Source organism: Penicillium soppii, assembly GCF_028829465.1.
Source record: "Penicillium soppii strain IBT 18220 chromosome Unknown utg000007l, whole genome shotgun sequence".
Lineage (NCBI taxonomy): Eukaryota > Fungi > Ascomycota > Eurotiomycetes > Eurotiales > Aspergillaceae > Penicillium > Penicillium soppii.
In genome coordinates, this window is record NW_026643237.1 from 2,777,509 (window position 1) to 2,801,451 (window position 23,943).

General features: G+C 48.3%; 9 protein-coding genes across 9 annotated transcripts; 5 read left to right on the top strand and 4 right to left on the bottom strand.

Moving 5' to 3' along the window:
* Positions 1-1,248: 1,248 nt before the first annotated feature.
* Positions 1,249-2,026, top strand: N7529_010317 (uncharacterized protein; the record flags this gene model as incomplete). The annotated part of the gene is made up of 2 exons (XM_057245844.1): positions 1,249-1,435; positions 1,530-2,026. 2 exons carry the CDS (start codon positions 1,249-1,251, stop codon positions 2,024-2,026), a joined length of 684 nt encoding a protein of 227 aa, XP_057094107.1.
* A 399-nt stretch (positions 2,027-2,425) lies between these two features.
* N7529_010318 (telomere maintenance protein PBP2) lies at positions 2,426-3,948 on the bottom strand (the record flags this gene model as incomplete). Its single annotated transcript, XM_057245845.1, has 3 exons — positions 2,426-2,448; positions 2,503-3,388; positions 3,448-3,948. The coding sequence occupies 3 exons, from the start codon at positions 3,946-3,948 to the stop codon at positions 2,426-2,428; spliced, it is 1,410 nt and encodes a 469-aa protein (XP_057094108.1).
* Positions 3,949-4,767: 819 nt separating this feature from the next.
* On the top strand, positions 4,768-5,857 carry N7529_010319 (uncharacterized protein; the record flags this gene model as incomplete). The annotated part of the gene is made up of 2 exons (XM_057245846.1): positions 4,768-4,953; positions 5,006-5,857. 2 exons carry the CDS (start codon positions 4,768-4,770, stop codon positions 5,855-5,857), a joined length of 1,038 nt encoding a protein of 345 aa, XP_057094109.1.
* Positions 5,858-6,080: 223 nt separating this feature from the next.
* N7529_010320 (uncharacterized protein) lies at positions 6,081-10,722 on the bottom strand (the record flags this gene model as incomplete). The annotated part of the gene is made up of 4 exons (XM_057245847.1): positions 6,081-6,628; positions 6,681-6,759; positions 6,818-10,335; positions 10,398-10,722. 4 exons carry the CDS (start codon positions 10,720-10,722, stop codon positions 6,081-6,083), a joined length of 4,470 nt encoding a protein of 1,489 aa, XP_057094110.1.
* Positions 10,723-11,091: 369 nt separating this feature from the next.
* On the top strand, positions 11,092-13,223 carry N7529_010321 (putative Kelch repeats protein; the record flags this gene model as incomplete). The annotated part of the gene is made up of 3 exons (XM_057245848.1): positions 11,092-11,536; positions 11,588-11,733; positions 11,793-13,223. The coding sequence occupies 3 exons, from the start codon at positions 11,092-11,094 to the stop codon at positions 13,221-13,223; spliced, it is 2,022 nt and encodes a 673-aa protein (XP_057094111.1).
* A 116-nt stretch (positions 13,224-13,339) lies between these two features.
* Positions 13,340-14,824, bottom strand: N7529_010322 (pyridoxal phosphate-dependent decarboxylase family protein; the record flags this gene model as incomplete). The annotated part of the gene is made up of 1 exon (XM_057245849.1): positions 13,340-14,824. The coding sequence occupies one exon, from the start codon at positions 14,822-14,824 to the stop codon at positions 13,340-13,342; it is 1,485 nt and encodes a 494-aa protein (XP_057094112.1).
* A 1,163-nt stretch (positions 14,825-15,987) lies between these two features.
* Positions 15,988-18,101, top strand: N7529_010323 (uncharacterized protein; the record flags this gene model as incomplete). The annotated part of the gene is given in 9 exon segments (XM_057245850.1): positions 15,988-16,131; positions 16,207-16,249; positions 16,278-16,340; positions 16,472-16,595; positions 16,656-16,862; positions 16,915-17,271; positions 17,323-17,362; positions 17,378-17,690; positions 17,764-18,101. 9 exon segments carry the CDS (start codon positions 15,988-15,990, stop codon positions 18,099-18,101), a joined length of 1,629 nt encoding a protein of 542 aa, XP_057094113.1.
* A 630-nt stretch (positions 18,102-18,731) lies between these two features.
* N7529_010324 (proline iminopeptidase) lies at positions 18,732-20,662 on the top strand (the record flags this gene model as incomplete). The annotated part of the gene is made up of 9 exons (XM_057245851.1): positions 18,732-18,834; positions 18,906-19,159; positions 19,218-19,462; positions 19,537-19,622; positions 19,686-19,850; positions 19,901-19,921; positions 19,980-20,118; positions 20,185-20,281; positions 20,351-20,662. The coding sequence occupies 9 exons, from the start codon at positions 18,732-18,734 to the stop codon at positions 20,660-20,662; spliced, it is 1,422 nt and encodes a 473-aa protein (XP_057094114.1).
* Positions 20,663-20,866: 204 nt separating this feature from the next.
* Positions 20,867-23,873, bottom strand: N7529_010325 (guanine nucleotide exchange factor MON1; the record flags this gene model as incomplete). The annotated part of the gene is made up of 6 exons (XM_057245852.1): positions 20,867-20,875; positions 20,934-21,168; positions 21,234-21,415; positions 21,473-22,312; positions 22,370-23,226; positions 23,288-23,873. The coding sequence occupies 6 exons, from the start codon at positions 23,871-23,873 to the stop codon at positions 20,867-20,869; spliced, it is 2,709 nt and encodes a 902-aa protein (XP_057094115.1).
* Between the last annotated feature and the right edge of the window lie 70 nt (positions 23,874-23,943).

Here is a 23,943-nt window from a genome sequence, read left to right on the forward strand (position 1 = left end):
CGAATTATTTTCTGGAGCCGGGTGGAAAGACTCGAGGGCACCGATGTATTTATCATATAATCACTATATTAAACCTTGAGTGGAAACAAAGAGCCTTAGTTTCTACACTGCCTTTGTGTAGTCTTGGATCAGCAGGGTTTCAAAGGTTTCAAAGCCGGTCTTGTTCCATACTTGGAGCATTCTTCGCTCTTTGAACATCAATTCCGTATGACCAACTGAAAGGCCTTTATATCTCCAAGAATCCGAGCCCATTTGGCCACTGATGTCTCCATCCTCGTCAATTGCACCGTTCAACACTCTCAAAGTGGTGAACTTGGGGAATCAAACACCAGAAAATCGCAAGTTTTGTTGTTTATAATAGATATATGGTCTGCTCAAGACTCTCAAAAAGCTGCAAAACATAAATTATTATATTGATAACCCCCTCTAAAGTTGGAATATTGACCTACCAAAGATTCAACGACCAAGGACCCATAACACATGAAGAGTCTGTGACAGTTTATCGCCGATCGAGTCCTCTTCAGGTTGACGGCATTCAAATTCATAAGCCGAAAATGCTTCTCGTTAACATAGCAGGCAACGTTCTGTTGCGAGGAATGAGGCTTGGTCGTGAGATATGATAGTAGTGAAGTTGAACCTCGCCCAAGATCAGGTCCATTTAAAAGACATATCAGGCGAGATGAAGACAACATGCGTTGCAAAATAGCCGAGAGTGAACTTGGACCGCAGTCCACCGGGCAGAAAGTTGGATGGAGATTAACACATCCAGCACCTGGGACCATGAGAGAAAGTGTGCGTGAATCAGGAATTCGAAAAATATTGAACATAGCGCATGAATGATCCCATAGACACACCATACATGGTTCGTTTGGATACTTCAGGAAAGAAGAGGTGAACAAGAATGTTTGCTTCCTCAATATAGAAGATGAACTTTGCTATTCTCCTCATCCATGAAGAGATGTTGTAAGTAATATATTGAATTGAGAAAGCTAAGTAGACCTGATATGCGAAGTGATATTTGAAGTCATATGCAGAGAAAACTAAATTATATAAACGAAGACTGTAGCAGAGGAAGGCACATAGGGCTATACTTCCCAATTGGGCTAGGGTTGTTGATATCATGTTAGTGACATCACACCTCTTCAAGCCCTGGAGGCGATGAATTATGAAGTTATGAAGTAAGATATTTTGAGGACAACAAACTACACCATCGCTTGTAACTGGAGGCATATCTAGATCAAACCAGTCATGTCTCAAAGCGTGTCTCAGTTCATATTCTTCCGTGTTAAGTCGTCCGTTAAACCCGAAGATCCGTCCAGTGAGGAAGGCGAGGCTCTACTGAACGTATTCTGTTTGACTAAACAGCAAAACGGCCATCAAGGTTCCGCTTGGGGGCGTGTGGTTGAAGATACGGACACCATAGTTTGGGTTGTAGGTGAGTACTTTAGTACTACTTCCTTCTTTTACCTTGCCTTGCACCATACCGCTACAGCCTACGTACCCCGACAGAAAGCTAATAAACGGAACAGATTGGTCCGACCCCCGCACTGCAACGGACAAGTCGCTCCTTGATCGCTTCCTCGCACCTGATAATCCACAAGCACCAACATCAATCTACGTCACGCTCACCCCACCTATCTCCACAACCTCAACTCTCACCAAAAACCCAGTCACGGAGCTGTGCTCGCTGCCATTTGCGAGCACTATTTCAGCACTGGAGCAGAGACAGCTCGATACGGATCTGATTAACTTCCGTGCCGCGCTGATGGAGCAGTTGCCGCAGTCAACGGGGCCATGTTCGTGGGCGATGGGGTATATTGACCGACCAACTAAGCTAGTCCATGCCAATAGTCCCAGTGGGCACGCGGTGGTGCATTTCCTGACTGTTGGCTGGGACAGCGTAGAAGCGCATATGAAGGCCAAAGAGAGCACCAAGTTTAGTGAGAGTATGGCACCTCTCAGGAAGAAGATGCTAGCGCCTATTCCTGGGTTGGAGATGAAACATGTCAGTTTTCAACATATCTAGGCGGTTAGTTTCACAGCGCGGATTGAGAGAATGTAAGACAAAAGGATGGAGATGGAGGCGTCATGGATTAATGCTGGGGGAGAAGACTGAATGTATTTCTGGCTGTGTTGCGTGGAGCATGAAATGGTCGATGAGAATTAGAGCAGGAATGGAAAGGAAAGGGCTACTTGGTTCAAGGGAAATTTGTGGGAATTGTTATTAGGAAGGCACAAAATCAATCACACGCCCTGGAATAAGATACAACGAGAAAGTATGAGGAAAACGAAACAAACTCCTAGGAAGAGATTGAAAGCAAACGGAAAAGAGACTTTATAAACCACCGTGGACTTTTGGGCAGAATCCGGCAATGGAATCTTGAACCAACCGTAGGTCGTTCTGTAAGTTTGAGATCTACTAGGCTTAGATCCGGTGCTTCTCGCTTTCTGTTTCCATCCGTTAAGATCCATCCAGGGAGGGGGGCCAAGGGGGGCACGAACCAAGTCGGGAATAGAGCATATACAGGGCCATTTGATTACACTCCGCGGTACCAGTGATAGTGACGAGACGTTCGTTGCTGCTCTCTTGGGGTTCGTTGATCTTGATGACGCTGCCACTCAGGTGACGTATTTCGTTAATCTTAGCACCACCCTTTCCGATGATGGCACCGACCATGTCGTTGGGAATATAAATCTGTTGAGTCAGTGGCTGGCCAGGCATGGCGCCGCCTACAGGAGCAGGGGCAGTTGGGGGACCACGTCCAGGGGTGGGCTGCTGAGGAGCGCCAACATAGGGAGCGGGTTGATGGGGTCCTGCGCCACCGTAGGGAGCTTGGGGTGCGGGGGCGAAGTGCATGGGAGTCTGGGGAACAGGAGCAGGAGCAGGTTGGCCGTGAAGGTAGGGAACACCGTACGCACCGCCACCGGCGCGGTTGGGGTGGGGGTGGTGACGCTTGAAAGTATCGGGATGGCCGTATTGACCGCCGGCAGGCTGGGGAACGTAGGGGACGACCTGCATGCCGCCAGGGACAGCACCTGCAGGACCGCCGCTGCGAGTAGCGTAGGCCGAGGCCGCGGGACCGCCGTAACGCTCGGACAGCTGCTCAACCAAGGTGGAAGCAACGTAATAGGTGGCAATGTGAACGGCATCTGCGACACCAAGGATGACGAGGGAGCGCTCTGTGGACAGAGGAAGGCATGCATCGGAAGCATTCAGGCGAGCACCGGAGGCCTCCTGGATTTCACGAATGCGACTGCCACCCTTTCCGATGATGGAACCAATCAGGATGTGGGGAATTAGCAAACGCAGAGGGTACGTCTTGGACTGGGCAGTGGAAGGGGCCTCGAGGGGTTCAGTGTTAAGGGTACGAATGATTAGACCAAATGCCTGAGGGATAAAATTAGCAATCATTTATTCCGAACAAAATTGTTCATGGACTAACTCACCTTGGCAGCAGCATCCTGAGGCCCGCTAACGGTTAGGATACGCTCGACGGCGCCCCGAGAATAATCACTGACAGTGCACTTTGCACCAGAAAGATGACGAATCTGAGACACGTTCTCACCTCCCTTTCCGATGACTGTTGCTGCCTCGGGGCTAGAAATCACAGCGCGAATGTGAACCCAACTCGACTCGTCCTGGGGGGCCTGATCAGAGGCTGTTCGGTCGGCCTGGGAAGCTGTTGATTGGATGGGTTGGGTGTCGGCAGGGAGACCCTTGCCATTGGGGGCATCGGGAACCACAGTGTCTCCCTGGGTATCCTTGGCGCCTTCAGTATTCGGAACTTGGTTGCTGGATACATCCGCCTCGGCCTCTGCATCGTCGCTCTTGACTACTTTGTCCAGCGCTGGGCGCTTGGCCTCGGGCTGGTCGTTAGGACCGGAAGGCGACGACGGGTCCTCGAGAGGTCGCTTGGCCGATTGCAGGTTGGAAGGTGAAGCGGACATTGTAGATTTGTCTGATCTGCTGTCTGGTTTCACTTACGAGTGAAAGATCGGAAGGTGTCAAGAACGAAATCTGCTTTCTTCTTTTTTTTATGATCGACTATGTACACCAGGATTTCCCGCGAAATGTGCTGGTGCTGGCGACCGAAAGGGGAAGACTGGTGCTGTGAGAGGATTGAATGGGCTGTGAAGGAAATGTGCTGAGGAAGTGCCGACGTAAGACGGGAGAAAGTGCAGGTTGAAGTGATGCGGAAGGAAGTCACGACCAGGGAAGCTTCAGGGTGATTGCCGAGATACTCGAAGTGGAGGAAGCGAAGAAAAAGATGATGGGGCCCTTGAATGGATGTGATGGGAAATAGGAAATGAGGCGAGGAAGATATCAAGCGCCAGAAACCGTTGCCTGCTGTACCACAGTGTAGCCTCCGATAACGTCCAATCTGAGGTCGAGGGTATAGGCAAAACTTGCAATCGACGAGTTGATAACTTTCTAGAGAAAAATGTTGAAAATAATTTCAGAATCAAGTGAAAATAGGGGAATCGGCGTAGACGACGAGATAGAATCGTGGTGATTAAGGGGAGGAAGTGAGGTGCTGAGTGAAGATGGGAGGTCGAAGGAAGCTTGGTCACATGACGTCGACGCGAAAGTGAATTTGTGATGTATCTCCTCGTGTTTCGAAACACCCATATTTTGATTGTCTCTCCTTGAAGCAAACATTTTACTGCATGTCCGAATTACAATTGATCTTATGGTGAATATAATTTGTTACTTTCAAAAGGGAACCTTTTACATTTTGAGTCACTCACCTCCACCAAAATAAAAGCATGGATATCTCCAATCAGACCGTGCAGAGGATTCAGAAGTTTGCAGAAAAGCGCCAAGAAGTAGAGCACGAGTCTGCAAAGGAACCTCTGAGTGGGACTGCATTACAGGCCTACTCGCGACGGTTAGATGCAACCTTGCAAGAACTTCAGAACCAAGTCAAACGTCAGCAGAATGAATTAAATAAGGTACGTCATAAAACGCTTGATATAGCTGTACTTTGATTGACTTGTTTGTTAGCTACGAGAGCTCAACTCAACCGATCTTTCAGAAGCGGGAACTGATCCCCGGGCTCGCATTTCTCAAACCCGACGGGCCAAGAACGCATACGACTCACTTCTGAAGACCGAGGATGAGCTTCCCACAACAGAATCAGTGCTACCATCACTTCTAGCCATTGAAGAAATAAGCCGAATTATTCAAGACAACAAGGTATCGGTCAAATTGACCGCTGAACAGCTATCTGTGAACCGAGAACGCCTCCGAGTCGAAGACGCCAATCTGCGCGACTCTCAGTCCATTGCACGCGGGCTCCGAGAGCGGATCCAGAGAATCCGCAGTACAAATGCAAGAAAAGAAGAGCAGACACCTGCACAGATAGCGCGCGAACATGTAGCTCAGCAAAAGAAGCAAAACAAAGAGTTGGACCGAACGTCTGCAAGCCTGAAGATCTCTTTGGATAAATTCATAGATGACACTCTTGCCCCCATGCTTGCTGCTGAGGATCTAGGTGGTCCAACTGTTGGCGATGAATCTGAGGTATCGGATGCTACGCTAAAGGCGGGTTATACGGCCCACGGCAAACCTAAGAAGCAAAAGGAGCCGGTTGAGGCGGACAATGGATCGCAGCAACGGATTGACCAGTTTATGCAACGCAGCGCGGATGGAGCGCCCGCAAACAAGAGGCAAGCCGCGGCGAAAGAGATGCATGCTCTCCTAAACGCTATGCTGGAGGCCGAGTCTTCTTATATCGACCTTGAGCGGGACTCGGCATCATCAAGGTTTCTCGTGAGAGCCAAAGTCGCCCAGTTCCATCCTCGGGATGCAAGGCGACTTCGGCTGATTGATTTTGGTCGCTCGCTAGGCAATTGATCTTGGGGGAATAAGTATGTTGATTCAGTGAGAGAATGGTATTTTTGGTACCTTTCTTTATCCTAATTATTTGCTATCTTGCTAGATATGAACCAAAGCTTTAAGTCCACGCTGTGGACTGCGAATGGCCCAGAAATTTTGAACCAACAACACCTAGGGATGCTTCATATGTAAACGCCGAATGATCATGACATCTCAACATAAAGGGGTAAAGAACAAATTTTCAAATAGGCATCATTCCAATCGTAGACTTGGGAGTCTTGGTTCTGGCATTTGTTCGGGGTGCAGCCGACTGGCTGGTGAGCCGATCCAACTTCGCCTTCGATCGCGAGCCTTTTCCTTTCCAGCTGCCAGTCGAGCCATACTTCCGTCGTGGTGCCCGTTTGGCAGGTTGTCGTTTGCGACCTTTGGAGCCAGAAGCCGCAGCCCCGGATTCAAAGTCCTCGCCCGAGTCGTAACCCGGAGAAGCTGGTGGAGGAAAGTAGCGACTTGTAATATTTTCAGCTGTATTGCTAGGCGTATCTTGGATAGGGTTGTCCAGATTGAACGTGCCCTCGTCCATAAACAAATCGTCGTCACTGTACTCGTCACTGCTGCTGAGGTTGATAACATTGTGGTGGTTGGGATCTGGAACAACACCGCTGGTCTCTGCCTCTTGTGTCATTTCTTGGTAACGACGCTTTGCATTTTCAACCAGTCCCAAGATTTGCCGGCCATAGCGCTTCACTTTATCCTGATCAATGTCCGGGATTGCAGAAAGCTCAGTCAGGTCTGTTTAGTTGTTAGTTCGTGTGTTTACTTCCAAGAAAGGGAAAGTATTCACTTTTAGGGAAGGATATGGCCATTTCACGTAGCGCCTGATCAGAGAACGGTTGGCAGCGAAGGCCTTTTTTGACGACAAGCTATGCGAATGATCAGTTTTCTGAATCTGGCGCAAATAATATAATGATTAATACTCACATCTTGAAGCATGATTTTGGCATGCTCTTGGAAGTCTTCCACGACTGCCCGATGCATATGATCAAGTCGATCCAACCGTTGATCACGGGTAATTGGAGGGCCCATCTCATGGTTGTTTGAGCGATGAGATTTGCCGGTGACTCGGATTGGCTCAAAGCCGTCACTGTCATCATCAGCTTCTACCGAGGGTCCGGTATACTGGAAGCGATCAAGGTGGCGATCTTGAGCAGATTGGACTGGAGATGAAACCATGGTGGACTGGGGATAGCCTGAAGAGGCCGATTTCCCTTTCTGCACAGCAGCGGAGGCCTTGCTTTTGGCCTTGGCCTTACTGTTCGGTGAGGCGCGAACTTGGAGTTTCATTTGTCGCTGGCCACTTTCGTACTCTGCTGCGCGACGGCCGAGAACGAGATACTGATTAGCGAAATCACTTTTGTTGATCACGTTCTCTTCGGCCAAGGCGTCTTCACCAAGCAGTCGATAGAACAGACGTTCGGCTGCTCCACGATCGAGATCGGATCCCTTCCCATAACCTGGCATTTTGCGATGTGATGGGTGCTTAGGCCTTTTGGAATCTCCGCGAAGTATGTCGGTGCAATAAATCACAGTTACTTTCTCCTTTGCGATCTGGAATTGCCGCACAATCTTGATTGCCCAAGATGCCTGCTCAGTATAGTCATGAACCTCAAATACCAAATCAGCCTTACAGTTATCACAGGTGTTGTTGCAATCTTCTTGGCGGAAATTTTCGGCGAAATAGGCGAGAACCTGCACCCGTCTGCAATCGCTGCGGTTCTCGCAAAATTGAACCACATTTCGCAACATCTGCTTTTGACGTGCTTTTTGCTGGCCACTGCCATCTCCCGAGTCAATCATCCGCTTCAAGGTTGCCGCGTCTTTGTAGCCGTAGTAAAGATAGCAACCAGATCGCTTGCCGTCTCGGCCAGCACGACCGGTTTCCTGATAGTAGCCTTCAAGACTCTTTGGGATGCTGTGGTGCATGACAAATCGAACATCGGGTTTGTCAATTCCCATCCCAAAAGCAATGGTAGCAACGATGATGTGCACTCGGCCCGCCTGCCAAGCGCTCTGGACTTTTGATTTTGTATTCGTATCCAGCTTCGCATGGTAATGACGTGCTTTAAGACGGTACTTCTCTCTCAGATCATCCGCAACTTTCTCGCAGGTGGCACGCGAGAGGCAGTAAATGATTCCACACTGATTTGGGTAGGAGTTTGTGATGGTCTCCGCCATACTGGCCAAAACTTCATCATTCTTCCCCTTCGATCGCACCTCGTACGTCAGATTGGGGCGATTGAAACTCTGTAAGAAAACTTCACATCCAGCCATATTTAGATTGTGTATCACGTCCACCTTCACATTTTCTGTCGCAGTAGCTGTCAAGGCCATGACCGGTACACCAGGTAGTTTGTTTCGCACTTCCCCGAGCTCTTTGTAGTCCGGCCGGAAATCATGCCCCCATTGACTGACACAGTGGGCCTCATCGATGACGAGGCGGGCTAATTTTTTCTTTCCATGAAGCCTCTCAAGAGCTCTGACCAAAGCTTGGTTCTTGTTGATCATTTCAGGGGTGATATACAGGACTTCCAGGGCCTCTCCACTTGTACTTGAGAGCTGACTCAGAATCCACGACTTTTCCTCTTTTTCGGTTTCGCCGTTAATCAGGAAAGCTTTCACGTTCAGTTTTCGCAAGTGTGAAACCTGGTCCTCCATCAAACTAAGTAATGGAGATATCACGATTGTTACTCCGCTGGTGCGTCCACTTGTGACTATGGAGGGCAATTGATAACATAGAGACTTTCCTCCCCCAGTGGGCATAAGAATGAACGTATCTTTGCCAGCAAGCGTCGCATCGATGGCTTCAAGCTGATTGGGTCGGAATCCACGAAGATGAAATCGATCTTTCAAGACCTTCCTGACTTCTTGAGACCACGGATGGTTTGACCAAAAGGCACTGTGACCGGGTGACTTCTTTGTAACGGAGGCCTTTGAGGTATTTCCAGAGGTTTCTGCAAAAACTTTGCGGTTTTGACCCTCATGATTGCGAACCAGTAATTGTTGAGAACCGCCAAAGCTTTCGGCTGCCTCTAGTACCTCGTCGTCACTAATATTCCATTCAAATTCGTCAACATCCATCGAAGCAAACGGAGGAGAGCCCATGTTACGAGAGATGTTATTTTCGCCACTGTTACGCCCGGGTGTTTCTTTCGTCTTTTTAGGGCTCGTGAAAGGCAAACGCTGTTGATGACGCACTTCGTCGAGGGTGGCCTGCGAACAGGAAAAGATATCGGATTCTCGGGAGACTGCACGATCTTCAGAGGTTGATTTGGTACAGTCCATGGAAGTAGGGTCGAAAGGACTGTCGTGCGCCAGTTCCAGGATGTTGACTTGAGATAGAAGGTGGGATATTTGCGCTTCTGCTTGCTCCAATTCTATCTCGACGGCTCGACTCTGTGCGAGCTCTTCCGGCATAGTCGTTGGGTCGAGACCTTGCGAGATTGCGCGTATCAGACTTTGCTTGAGTCTTTCTTTGCGAGAAACGCAGGCTTGATGTGCGGATTGTTGCTTTTGCAAAGATTCGATGGCCTCAATCTGAGAAACAAGTCTCTTGTTTTCAGCAATCAATTCTGGAACTGGCTGGCCCTCCATTGCCTGTTGATAAACTATTTCAGAATTTTTCTGAAGGGTAGCCTTCAATTTAGAGATCGAATGCCCAAAGGCATTATTTCCAAGTGCTAAGAATTCCAAAATAGCCGGATCTTTTGCCTGTGAGCTGGATGGCTTTGACCAAGGCGTCGACGGAAAGGGATCTTTTGCAGCCGCCTTTTCCTTGACCCGAGTCGATGGTTGCGCCTGTGGCAACGGTGCTTTCGGCGTATATTCAGACGGCGAAGGCTTGATCTCAAAATTTTTTTCATCGTCCACTGGACTCATCTCAGGGAGTATTGGGTATAAGCTTTCTTCGGCGTCTAATATCATCCCATCGTCGGGGTCAACATCGTCTCCCCAATCATCAAATATATCCTCATCATCGTCCGAGTCTGCGATGACTTGTTTGCGACGACTTAGATGGGCCACAGGGGAACTGTGCTCGAGTCTTTTCACCACACTTGGGGGGTTCGTCTGAGTTGTGTGTCGTGAGATTGTGGGGTGGTCCGTTATTGTGTCTTTTGCAGCCGGAGATCGAGACGATTTCGATATGCTTCGCACCTTGGTCGCATGTTTGGACGGCGACAGAAGGTCCGATGTGTAATCGTCACTTTTGCGCTTCTTGCCGCGTTTTTCTTGAATGGCTTCGCATGGTGTGTTGTGTTCCAGCCATGACCCGCGCGGCTCGCCTGGCTGGATTTTCCGAGACGATAGCAATGATCGATCTATCTCTCCTGTTAAATCTATAGATTCAATATCATCACGTTCAGCAGTAGTCCAGTCTGGTCGCAGCGGGGTCGTCTTTGGTTTGACAACTTTGTGTGATGATGGTTGTTCGCGGAAAGGATCTGGTACACGCGGGTTGTGTTAGCCGTGCTCTCAATAATCCTGGTATTATCCGACCACCTACCTCTGATCACGCTTGACTGCTTCGGTTCGGCGCGTTTCTTTGAAATTGACGGGGTACTGGCGGGGAGCGTGTCGGGTCGGCTCAACATTCGAGGTTTACTCGCCGATTGGGGTGCAAATAACAATCTTGCCATTGCTTCGTCCGTCTCATTTTCCACGTCTTCAAGTATGTCATCGAGGGCCGCGAACTCGTCGGTGGGGGGAGTCAGTTGTTGCGGTACGTTATTGTTCGGTCCATGCGGGCTAGTTTGAACCAGTTGAGGGTACAAAGGCTTCCCTTGGGTTTTCAGCCATTTGAGATGAACAGCCAAGTTATTCTTCGTCATGGGGGCGTGCTGCTCTCATGACCGTCGACATTTGAAGAAACAAATCGTGTCAATCGCGAAACCAATATCAGACGCGTCGGCACGTGAGCGGTCAGGCAATATCTAGGGCCGCGATTATAATTTGAGAGTTTGAAGTCGATGATTTGGAGAAACATACATACATGATAACGATTTTTGGCATATGAAATATTATGCTGTCGTTTGAATACCGTATTCATATCCTTTTCTATCTAGACAGCTATACAAGGTGTAGTTAAAAATTACAATAACGTTAACTAAGTAGATCTGGAGGGGCGTCAGTGTGGGGAAATAAATTTTGCCCCACGAAAAGAAGATCGCAAAACTCACATTCTGGACAATTGAGCCGAAATGGGTAAAAAGGGCAAGAAGACGGCCGAGCATAAGGAACGTGTTGCGGCCAAGCAGACAAAGAAGTCCGCGCAAAAAGAAAAGAGATCGAAAGCCAAGGGCAAAGATGCAGACAGTGATGCTGAAGATGCCGACCTGGATGCTATTCTAGCCCAGTATGCCGAAGAACAGGCCAAATTCTTAAAGGTCACTGAAGTCACCTCCGAACCACCAGTTCCACGGTCATCGGCAACAGTGCTTGCATCTCCTTCTAACCGAAATGAACTATTTCTTTACGGTGGAGAGTACTTCGATGGAACACATGCTACTTTCTTCAACAATCTTTTCGTCTACTTGATTGACCGTGGCGATTGGAGAGAAGTGACCAGTCCCAACACTCCTCTCCCTCGAAGTGGACATGCATGGTGCCGTGGAGGAAACACCGGAGGCATCTATATGTTTGGAGGTAAGAGTTTCCTGTCTTATAAAGCGTTCTACGATTATTAACCGTGAGCAGGAGAGTTCTCGTCCCCCAAGCAGGGTACATTCTACCATTATAACGACTTCTGGCATTTAGACACAACCTCTCGGGAATGGACCCGACTCGAGACCAAGGGCAAAAGTCCTCCTGCTCGAAGTGGCCACCGCATGACATATTTCAAGGTGAGTGGCCGAGTTTTCTTGATCAATTCCTTCCCATAACAGAGCTAACATCAAGATAGAACTACATCATCCTGTTTGGTGGATTCCAGGATACTTCCCAACAGACCAAGTATCTGCAAGATCTCTGGATCTATGATTGCAACCAGTACACCTGGTCCAACCCTATGCCAGCCCTTTCATCCCAAAAGCCTGATCCTCGCTCTTCATTCTCCTTACTTCCACATGAGACCGGTGCCGTACTATATGGTGGGTACTCGCGAGTGAAAGCAGCTGCGGGTGGCGGCAAGCAAGGCAAGGGTGGCCCACAGAAGATGGCTCTCCGGCCCATGGTCCACCAGGATACTTGGTTCTTGAGGATCACACCTCCTGCATCCGAGGCCCCATCCTCAGCAGGGCCTGCAATCAGATGGGAGCGTCGAAAGAAGCCTGCCAATACACCAAACCCACCGCGTGTCGGCACAACCATGGCATACCACAAGGGTCGTGGTATCATGTTCGGTGGTGTGCATGATGTGGAGTTGACTGAAGAGGGCATTGACAGCGAGTTCTTCGATACTCTATTCGCTTGGAACACCGACAGAAACCGATTCTTCCCCCTGAGCTTGCGACGCCCTCGCGCGCCCGGCAAGAAGCAACAGGCAAACCAGTATGCCAAGTCCAAGAACAGAGGCAAAGCAGACGAGGAGGAGCTTTTGGCAAATCTCAAGGCTTTGGAAGCTAAGGTTGGCATTCGGGATGAAGATGATGATGAGGACATGCAAACCACACCCCAGCCCGAAGAGCCTGAAGAGCCTACAAAGCCTTCGGTTGTTCGGTTCGAGATGCCTCATCGACGTTTCAACGCCCAACTTGCTGTGCAGGATGATACACTTTTCATCTTTGGTGGTACATTTGAGAAGGGTGACCGAGAGTTCACCTTTGACGATATGTATTCCATTGATCTAGTCAAGCTAGACGGCGTCAAAGAGCTTTTCTACCGCGAGCCCGAGAACTGGAACCTACTCAACGAAGCCGACGACAGCGATGAAGACATGGATGATGAGGACGATGATGAAATGGACGAAGACGAGGATGAGGCTGATGCCGAGGCAATGTCTCTTGATACTGTTTCACCTGCCCAAAAAGATACAACTGTGCCATCTGTGACCAAGGAACTGGAGCAGCTCGACGTTGAGGAGCCAGAGGAGCAAAACGTCAATGACAGCAGACCTCTTCCTCGACCATTTGAGAGTCTCCGTGAGTTCTTCAGTCGCACTTCTGAAGATTGGCAGAATATCATGATGGGCATCGCCGAAGGAAGAGACAACGCCAGCGAGAAGACAATCAAGGAGCTCCGCAAGGCGGCGTTTTCCATGGCCGAAGAAAGATGGTGGGATAGCCGTGAGGAAATCATGGCCCTGGAAGATGAGCAAGAGGCTGCGGGTATTGGTGAGGTCGTCAGCATATCTGACCGTACTGAGAACATGGGAGGGGCCGGTCGTCGCCGCTGATGCCAAAAAGAATTTATGTGCTTGATGCCCAATATTTCAAATTCTAGTCTGCTTTCGTATCTGCGTATCACATTATGCTACTAGATCTTAACAAAAACGAACAACAGTCGGCCACTTCATTGTCTTTCGGCAACCTTGGCCAATACATCAATCACCAGCGCATAATCTCGCTCCACATCAACTCGCCAGTTTGAGATTGCAATGCGACAAGCGGGAGTCCCATCCCAGCTGGTACCAGAGACAAACATTCGTGTGCTGTTGTTGATCCTGTTACTCAGCTCACGGTTCAAGGTCTCCTCATTCGCGCGGAACAGAACACTCATAAAAGTCTGAGCAAGGAGCTCGGTCTTAGACGATGTCTCTGGCAAAGCTGTGTATGCGGAATGGTCAAAGATCCATTCATAGATTTTCCGAGCAAGCCTGATTTGTCGCTGGAGCATTTCTTCATACCCAGACTTGCCATACGACAAGAGAGACGCATAAACCGGTAACGCTCTAAAGCGACGAGAATTTTCGATGCCGATGTTCAGTGGCGAAGGAACAGAGGGCCCCTCGGAGTTTCCTGCGGTCAGATAGGCCGCATTTGCATTTTGGAACACCTGTGACGCCACATTCGGATGTCGAGTAAAAAAAAAGCCACAGTCGTATGGAACGTTGAGGAGCTTGTGGCCGTCACCGGTAATCGAATCGACCAAGTCTATCCCGTCGGAGCCGTTTTTGATCGTTGCGAACTCTGGGCTGTCATCAAGAATCCGACCGAAAATCCCGAAGGCCCCATCGGCATGCATCCAGGCGCCATACTTGTCGCAAAGCTGGCGTATATCTCTCAAATCGGCACCGCTTGTCGCGAAACGGCCGGTGTTGACCTCGCCGCAGGATATAGCAACAATACTAACCTTGTCTGTTCTTGCGAGTTCTTTCTCGAGCTTTTCAAGATCAAAGCGGAGTGGATCGTCTGTACAGCAAACATTGCGTACATTAGAACGACCAATGCCTAGCACACCGGCAGCCTTCACGAGGGAGGAATGTGGTAGCGTTGACAAAACTTGAACCCCAGAAAGGCTCAGCGAGCTGAGGACTTCAAAAAATCCCTCCTCGCCAACACTCTGAAGTTTACTGCCTTTCCTCTGGGCCGCATTTTGCAAGACGAACTCGCGTCCACAGGCTAGGCCAAGGATGTTACTCCCCGTGGCGCCAGTCGTAAAAGTTCCATTATACCAGGTAGATCGGTTCAATTGGAAAAGATCCAAAAGCAGGCCAATCGCATTGTACTCAACATCAGTGACGATGGAATGATTCGAAAGATGCACTTGGACATTTTGGTCATAGGCAGACACGACATTATCCGCGAAAAGCGCTGCTGGCGTAGTTCCACCCGTGATGAAGCCGTAGTAATTGGCACTAATGCTCCCGCCGTTGAAAGCCGGCACAATGTCGTCGACAATGTGTCGCTGGATAGACTCGAGACTAGATCCTGTCTCGGGAAGTGCTGCGGGAAGAGAAGCTCTCGCTCGCGCCAGGTTCTCGGCGCTGGGGAGAACGCTAGATTCCCATGGTCCTTGGGCGGCCTTCCACAGATCTTGCTGCAATTGGTTCTGCATGTTTGAACTGTGTTGTGGTAAATCAAACAGTATCAACGAGGTCGGTTTATATCGCTGCCGGGATCTCGGGATCTGCTCTGAAATAAGCTTCGGCTGTACCTCCCTGAAGCAGTCTAGATAATATATTTTTGATCGTTTCCGAAATCTCACTTGAACTAACTGGAGTTCTTTTGTTATTCGAGGACACGTCAACGTCGGGAAAAGCGGGATAGGGTGGGGTCCCCGTACTGACAGTCGGATATAGTTAGACCTCGGTGATCTACTCTGTGTACAGATCCACGGAGGCAGACATCGGGAAGCCCGACCATGAGCTAGACAACAATGATTGCCTTTGATGATTCCACGGATTCAGTTTCATAACAAATTCCAACTCTGAAAATTGGCATCCAATTCTCATTGGAAAGCATGATGCAGCCTGGGTATAAACCCCCTTTTTTCTGCTATCTACCAACATCAACATGGTGACTGGATGCTCTCAAGATCCAGGTCTTGAAGAACATGCCCTATTGTGGTTTCACATTGCATTTTTAACAAGTAGAACCATAGACAAATGCGCCCGTGGATCAGACCGGGTCTCAGCTCGGGTCATTCTAAATCTGTCCACAACTTGCAACGCTCACTATGCTCTCCGAAATGACTATAGTCGGATCCTTACTTACTGACGTGAAACATAGAAAGATTGATGAGAATCAATCTTAAGTCATATTTGCCGAGCCAGGGGTTCATAACCAGCCCTAGCTACATAGGCAAGGAGAAATTGTAAGAAAATCAGACGCGTGAATCCAAAGTGGTTTAGGCCCCTGGAAAGAATGACCCCTTATCAGACAGAGCATCCCTCAAAATAGAGAAACCAACCACTAAGAGTGCTCTGCAGTTCAGACTTACAGCTCGCAATTACAAATCGAATCACACATGATACCAAAAAGCAAATATAAGCCAAGCTATATGTTCAGTTTCCACAATCTAGGTTCAATGATCGGCGAAGATCACCCTCCTACATGTCAATATTCCACATTCTGTCATCGTGCGTCTCCTGCGTTCCACATGAAGCCCCTGTGAAGATACGCGGGGCTTGGTGCTACACAGTCCTTTTTTCAAACTTTCTGGTAATGGCTACTCTCATCACCTTCGCTTGACGCACTTGGTCGAGAGGTCTGATAGCCATGTCTAGTCATATCAAATTCGCAGAGCCGATTTCGAAGAAATCCAACATCGGCCGTTCCAGGACGAATACTCAGGAAAAGGGGTCGGCGCAAAGAGCACCTTCGCCCGGGAGTGAAATTGTTTACCCGACAGGATGGAGACTTGTACTTACCACCATAGGGTATATTCAACACCAAGTGTCTGAGACTGCTGGAATGAAGATGACTGATTATTGATAGGTTGTTGCTTGCCTTTTTTCTCTCAAATCTGGATGTGACGATTGTAAGCTCGGCTCTCACGAGCATCACAGATGACCTGAAAGGATTCGAGAAGAGAAGCTGGATTGTTACGGGATATTTGGCCACATACACCGGTAAAGATTTCAAACCCTCCAATTTTGCCCTTCCACTTTGGTTCTTGTGTCCCACCAGACATTTGGTCTTCTCTATGACAAAACGATTATCACCTGTTCCTAATAAAACATCACTAATCTGTCATTTCCAGGGTCCATGGCAATATGGACAAAAGTGAGTGATATAGTTGGAAGAAAATCAACCACAATCGCTGCCCTTGTCATTCTGCTCGGGTTTTCTATTGGATGCGGGTGCGCTCAGACAGTCAATCAACTGTAAGGTCCCATTAAGCTCTATGCATGCGATTAGCTTGAAACCTAACTCTGCTGCCCCAGGATAATCTTTCGAGCACTCCAAGGAATAGGGGGCGCTGGCGCATACGCCCTCACAATACTATGTGTCTATGAAATCGCTCCCAAAACGAAGCTTCCCATGTACAGTGCTCTCATGTCAATATGCCTTGTTCTTGCATCTTTGATTGGTCCAATTATCGGAGGAGCCTTTGCGCAAAACCTAGCCTGGCGCTGGGTCTTTCTCATCAAGTATGTGAACTCCCGAGGATCCTATCGGAGGATCTGCTAATCCTGTGTCTAGTGCTCCATTGTGCGCTATTGCAATAGTGATTATTCTTGTCGCGATGCCTATCAACTTTGGTCTTGATCAACACATGCCTTCATTTAGAACTCGAGCGTCATATCGCTCGTTTGCTAATCTTGATATCGTGGGCTCGGTCCTGCTGATGGCTGGCTCGTTTTTGATAGTCGCCGTCTTGAACGAAACAAACTTGGCGTTCTCCTGGTCCTCAAGAGATGCAATCGCGCTTCTGGTGCTTACGGGTGTCTCCTGGATTGCATTCTTTGCCTGGGAGTGGTATATATCAGGCATTCCAGGGAAAGACCCAATCTTCCCTAAGCGATGGCTTTTTGATCGACCGTGGATGGGCATCCTCATGTGAGTCAACTGAAACATCTCATTATTGGATTCATTCTAATAAAACTTTAGCACTTCCTTTGTCATCGGCGCACCTTTCAATGTCGTTTTGGTATATGTTCCACAGCAAGCTGAGTTGCTGCTAGGAAAGTCGCCCTTTGATGCTGGTGTGTATTTGATTGGATATTCTGCAGTTGCTACAGTTGCTGCAGGCATAATCAACATTGCCAGCTCTAGAGGACGGATTCCTTTTATCTACACTCTGCTTGTGGGGTGTATAATTCACACCGTTGGTGTCGGACTTCTCTCAACCATTGCCTCTTCAAAGGGCTTCCATGCAACAGACATTGTGTATGAGGTTATTGCTGGTGCAGGTGTGGGATTGACATTGGGAATCTTGGTGCTTGCTACCCCATACATAATTGAGGATAGAGACCTAGGTATGTGTTCACTTAGGCGTTTCGTGCATTATCAGGTGGCGAGACACCGGCTAACTGACTCCTTCACCTGTAGCAATTGGTACTGGGGCTGTTGTTCAGTTCCGCTTTCTTGGTGGTGCTGTAGGTCTTGCCATTGCGTCTAATATCCAAAATGGCCGGCTGTCAGAACATCTGGAGGGCATCCTTACATCACACCAATTGCATTTGTTTCTTGAGAATGTGAAGTCGACCCAATATTTGCCTCCACATATGCAGGATGAGGTGAAGAATGTATTTGCGGGTAGTTATAGCACGCAACTAAGAGTCATGATCGGATTTGCTGCTGCTCAGCTACTTGCAACATTGCTTCTGTTGAAACCAGGTCGGCAGTTTGCAGCAAATAGGCACCTTTGCAGTGCTACTGAGCGATAGAAGCCCACTTGTAATGCTTTCGATACTACCAAATGGATTTTCTATAAAATGTATGAACAATTTCTTACTTGAACTTTATTCCAGTCCCACAACGTGTATCAGTGGGCTTTTTTTTGAGATTTCAACGTGATTCCAAGGTTTCATGCAAACAAAAACCTACTTAGGTGCATTGTACTTTGGCTAAGGTTTGCACAACCCCAACTATATCAAGATCCATAGATAGTGGACAGCTGGAATCCAGGTCTCACTGAGTAGCTCATTATATATCTTGGTATAGCCCCTACGGGCGGCGGGCGTTGGAGAGAGCGGAACTATAGACAGAACCGCAACAACCTATATGTCTAAACTGTATTTGTATGTAGGTATATCGATTAGACTTAGCTTTACCTAGATAATTGGAAAATTCTACACAAAGGCTGTCGAAAATTAGCTGTAAAAGAGACCTCATAACTAGATCTCAAAAATTAGTGTGTAGTCCCTATCTGTAAAATCCGGATCTTTTGTTGATCGAGTCCCATAATAATATTTGAACACTGAAGGAGAAAATATCAGCGGAGAAAAAAAAAGGGAATGTTGATAAGATGAAAGTCCAGGTCCATCCATTATTAACCGCTCCTTGCCCCAAGCAAAATGGTACGGTTCACCGCAAAGCGGCTTATCCACCACGCAGTTCCGTCAACATCGCAAATCATGGCTGCAAAACTGATTGAACGGCGATTCCACAATGTTCCAGGTTGCTATTCGCCCATCTATCAATATGACTTAGCTATTTTGCCTCAAACTAACCCGAAAAACTGAGTTCAGGCAAGCTACGGGTATCCGAATTGTTGTTCGATGTCCCGGTGGACTACAGCAAGCCCGCAGGAGATACCCTAAGGCTCTTTGCACGTAGTGTTAGTCGCCTCAACACTCCTATTGAGCCTGCCAAAGAAGAGACCAAAGAAGCCACAGAGGGCAAGCTTCCTTGGTTGGTTTACTTGCAAGGTGGCCCCGGTTTTGGATGTGCGGCCCCGCAGTCGTACCCCTGGGTGGACTACATGCTTACCAAAGGGTATCAAGTGAGTAAAGCTGTTGGATTTGGATGATATTGATAACCGATGTTAATCTATGCACTAGGTGCTATTCCTGGATCAACGAGGTACTGGCCTCAGCTCCACCATCACTGCAGGAACACTTGCTCGCCAAGGTGACGCAATTAAGCAAGCCGAGTATCTCAAGAACTTCCGCGCGGACAACATTGTTCGTGACTGTGAGGCAATTCGCAATGTTTTGACGAAGGATTATCCCTCCGATCAGCGTCGATGGAGTATTCTTGGGCAGAGCTTTGGTGGATTTTGCGCGGTGACTTACCTGTCCAAGTTGTATGTTTTGGACCCATTTGACTTTCAATTTCAAATCTTGAGTTGCCCACTGATCCTTTCTTTTTCGACCTCAGCCCGGATGGTTTGAAAGAAGCTTTCCTTACTGGTGGTCTTCCTCCTCTCACCAATGGGCCGGACCCTGTCTATGCGAAGACCTATGGTACGCACCTTTCAACCAATGGGTCTTATGACGCTTTTTGTTTCGATACTGACAAGCAAAAAGAAAAGGTTGAGGCAAGGAACAAAGCGTATTATGAGAAATACCCCGAGGATGTGGAACGTGTCAAGAAGATCATGCAATACCTCTCGCAAAACAAAGTTGCATTGGCATCTGGATTCCTTACTCCGGCTCGCTTCCAGCAGCTGGGAATTCTCTTTGGTTTCCACGGTAAGATTACTTACGAATATCACGATTGCTTCAAAGCTGACACGATATAGGCGGCCTTGATAACTTGCACGGTAATTCATGTTTGATGTTATAATTGAGGATTCAAAGTAAATACTGACTTGCATCTAGACATTGTCTTTAGGGTTTGGAATGATCTAGAAATATTTGGATTCATTACTTTGCCAACTCTCTCTGCGGTTGACGGCGATGGCGGGATGGACAAGAATATTATTTATGCAGTTCTGCACGAGTCCATCTATTGTCAAGGGTACGCAAAGGCTTTCCAGAGGGCTCTGATCGAGATTTCCATACCAATATCTAACCATGAGTATAGAAAACCATCGCTTTGGTCAGCAGACAAGCTGCGCTCAAGCAACCCACAGTTCCAGATCAATGATTCGCTTCCTGCGATTTACTTCACTGGCGAGATGGTAAGGAACACACGCCTGTTTAGATTTTGAAATGCACCAGCAGTTCTAACATCAGTACGTATCTTTCAGATCTTTAAAGATATGTTCGAGTCTTACTCGGAGCTCAAAGAAGTCAAGGATGCGGCTGAAATTCTGGCCGCAACTGAAGATTGGCCTGATCTTTACGATGAGGATCAACTAGCCAAGAACAAGGTTCCGGTTTACGCCGCAACCTACATTGACGATATGTATGTCCACTTTGATCTGGCTACAGCCACAGCCTCCAAGATCAAGAACTCCAAGCAGTTCATCACGAACACCATGTATCACGATGCGCTGCGCAGCAAGTCGGGTGAAATCATGCGCCAGCTCTTCAACCTTCGGGAGGACTCGATTGACTAGTTCTGTTCCCTATTTCCCATAGTTGCTGGAGGTCTGGGTACATACGCAGTGGACAACCGAATGCAAACTATTTAAGAGTCGATTAATGATATGTAGAGTAGTTGGCTACAAAGAAGCTATAATTGGCCATGACGCAGTATTGGGTATAATAAGTGGAAAATGTATACGGATATATAGTGATTTCTGAGTCTTCATAGATGAGAATCAGAAAACCTGCGCAAACTGGTCAGCTTCATTTCCTCGTTGCAACATTGAGGTTAGAGTTACGTACTGCACCTCCAATGATGAAAAGCCTCTCTTCCTCGCGCTGAACCCACTGAGCGACCTTGCTAGCGCTCTGTGCGAGTGCATTTCGGTTCGTGGTCGGCTCAGCAATGCAGTAGAGTTCGAAGACTGGAGTTACCCACCCAAAGGAGCTCGCCGACCGCGAGACGCAGTGATGAACTTTGACGTGTGTATTTTTCGCGTGGATACTAGCGTGTAAGTTGTTGTACATCGACATCAATCTGTGGCCACAAGCGCAATGATCAGAATTCACACAAATCATAATTAGTGGAGCAACCTAACTCACCTTCGTCGTCGAGTCAATGACGAAAATTCAGGGGCGTACGATGACATGGTAAACTGCACATTCGCGCGTGATTTATATAGGAAATGATGGAGCACAGTTCCGGGAACTATATCAGTAGTGGCTGGGCGACCATTGTCAATTGCAATCTTGATTTCTTTCAGACTACCATTTTTCTCCAGTTGCTATCACATCATTAGTATGATGTTCGAGACAGGCTGGGAAGAATAGCCCGGTCTTACCTCCACGAGAGCATCACGCATTCCTTGCATATCGTAGAACGCTTCTTTATCGGGGCTGATGAGCACAATGGCAACAGACTCATCCTTGGTAATTTCTGCGCTATTCTCGATGTCGTCGCGAATATCCAGAAAGCTGACATACATGTAAAGATAACCACTGCTGTTGAAGCCAGGCAAACAGACGGGAATCCAATTTTCTCCACCGCCGGCTTTGACACCATCAGCCTCAAACACCATGTTGAACAGGAGCTGTAGATCGCCTGGATGTAAAGAGTGCTTCTTCGGCCGGACGACACTGACGAGTCGTCCACCAGCCACAACCAGTCCATAAAGCAGACTGCTAGCTTTGGTCTTCAAAAGGGCATTGCTGATAATTTGGCGGTGTTGCTTGCGGATTTTGAGACATTCCAAAGCAGATAACAATGTTGACGGGGACCCGCGCGTGAAGCTGTCTGCCAAAGAAGATAGAAGTGTTTCTGAGCCCTGCAGGGGCCGTGACAGATCGGTGGAGGGACGCACAGAGAAGAGATGGGTCAGAGAGGGAAGGGTCAAAGTAGAAAGGATCTGCATATACAATGCTTCTAGTTGAAGGCGAAGCTGGTTTTCGCTTTCCATCATACGGCTGATTGCAACCAGATGCAAAGACCCCCGAGTCAAGATGACAAACCTAGTATCACCAGCAGTGAAACTTCGCAGATGGTCATCTGCGTCTTCATAGAATGATATAATGGTTTGGATAACATGATGGAGCACAGTTCCGGGAACTATATCAGTAGTGGCTGGGCGACCATTGTCAATTGCAATCTTGATTTCTTTCAGACTACCATTTTTCTCCAGTTGCTATCACATCATTAGTATGATGTTCGAGACAGGCTGGGAAGAATAGCCCGGTCTTACCTCCACGAGAGCATCACGCATTCCTTGCATATCGTAGAACGCTTCTTTATCGGGGCTGATGAGCACAATGGCAACAGACTCATCCTTGGTAATTTCTGCGCTATTCTCGATGTCGTCGCGAATATCCAGAAAGCTGACATACATGTAAAGATAACCACTGCTGTTGAAGCCAGGCAAACAGACGGGAATCCAATTTTCTCCACCGCCGGCTTTGACACCATCAGCCTCAAACACCATGTTGAACAGGAGCTGTAGATCGCCTGGATGTAAAGAGTGCTTCTTCGGCCGGACGACACTGACGAGTCGTCCACCAGCCACAACCAGTCCATAAAGCAGACTGCTAGCTTTGGTCTTCAAAAGGGCATTGCTGATAATTTGGCGGTGTTGCTTGCGGATTTTGAGACATTCCAAAGCAGATAACAATGTTGACGGGGACCCGCGCGTGAAGCTGTCTGCCAAAGAAGATAGAAGTGTTTCTGAGCCCTGCAGGGGCCGTGACAGATCGGTGGAGGGACGCACAGAGAAGAGATGGGTCAGAGAGGGAAGGGTCAAAGTAGAAAGGATCTGCATATACAATGCTTCTAGTTGAAGGCGAAGCTGGTTTTCGCTTTCCATCATACGGCTGATTGCAACCAGATGCAAAGACCCCCGAGTCAAGATGACAAACCTAGTATCACCAGCAGTGAAACTTCGCAGATGGTCATCTGCGTCTTCATAGAATGATATAATGGTTTGGATAACTCCGACATAGCCAGATATTAGTCCACTATCACCGTGTCTCGTCCAGATCGGTTTACCCGCCGCAGAAAGGATCACATAGTGTTTGCGTTTTGCTTTCCACCGCTGCAGTAGCAGTTCTGGCGTGCGTTAGATTCATGACAAGAATAGTAAGCCAGTCTAAAGTTCTGGAAATAATACCTTCATTCTCGCCTTCTTCGTTCAGCTCACCGATAGTTTCGAATTCGCTCAAAATCCCATCGTCATCTATATCGTCCGCCGCAAATTCGGGAAAATCCAGCAACCCTGTAGCATTTCTTTCCTGGTCACTGGACCCCGAAGCAGCAAAGTCAAGGAACAGCGCTTCCACATCCCCAGCATCAGCAGTCGGGATCGAGCTTCGAATGCTAGCTGAGTCACCAGCTTCGCTACCTCGCGGACTCGCCAACTGGCTGAGGCTTGTCCTAGTCTTGGGACCACGAGCCAGGCCTCGAGCAGCCAGCGTTGAGTAGGCACTTCCGCCAGTTTCTGGCGATTGTATCCCGACATCGCCTCGTGAAATTGCAGTCGTTGCCTCCGCTTGTAAAGTTGCACGAGAGCTCGTTTCATCGTTCAATAGACTCAGCGTGTTTGGTCGCGGGGGTAAGGGCGGCCGCTCTCCTTCCGAGCTCTCGCTTTGCTCGTCATTCTCAGAGGTTGACGGCTTGGAAAGAGGCAGTTGTTCGAAGATCTCGATAGGCTTTTGTTGGCCTTCGCTCGTTTGTGGATTCATCCGCGCTGCATACATGCGCTTGTGCACACGGTCGCTCTTCGCGGGTAATTAGATCAGTAAATTCGCATCATTAATCTCATAGATG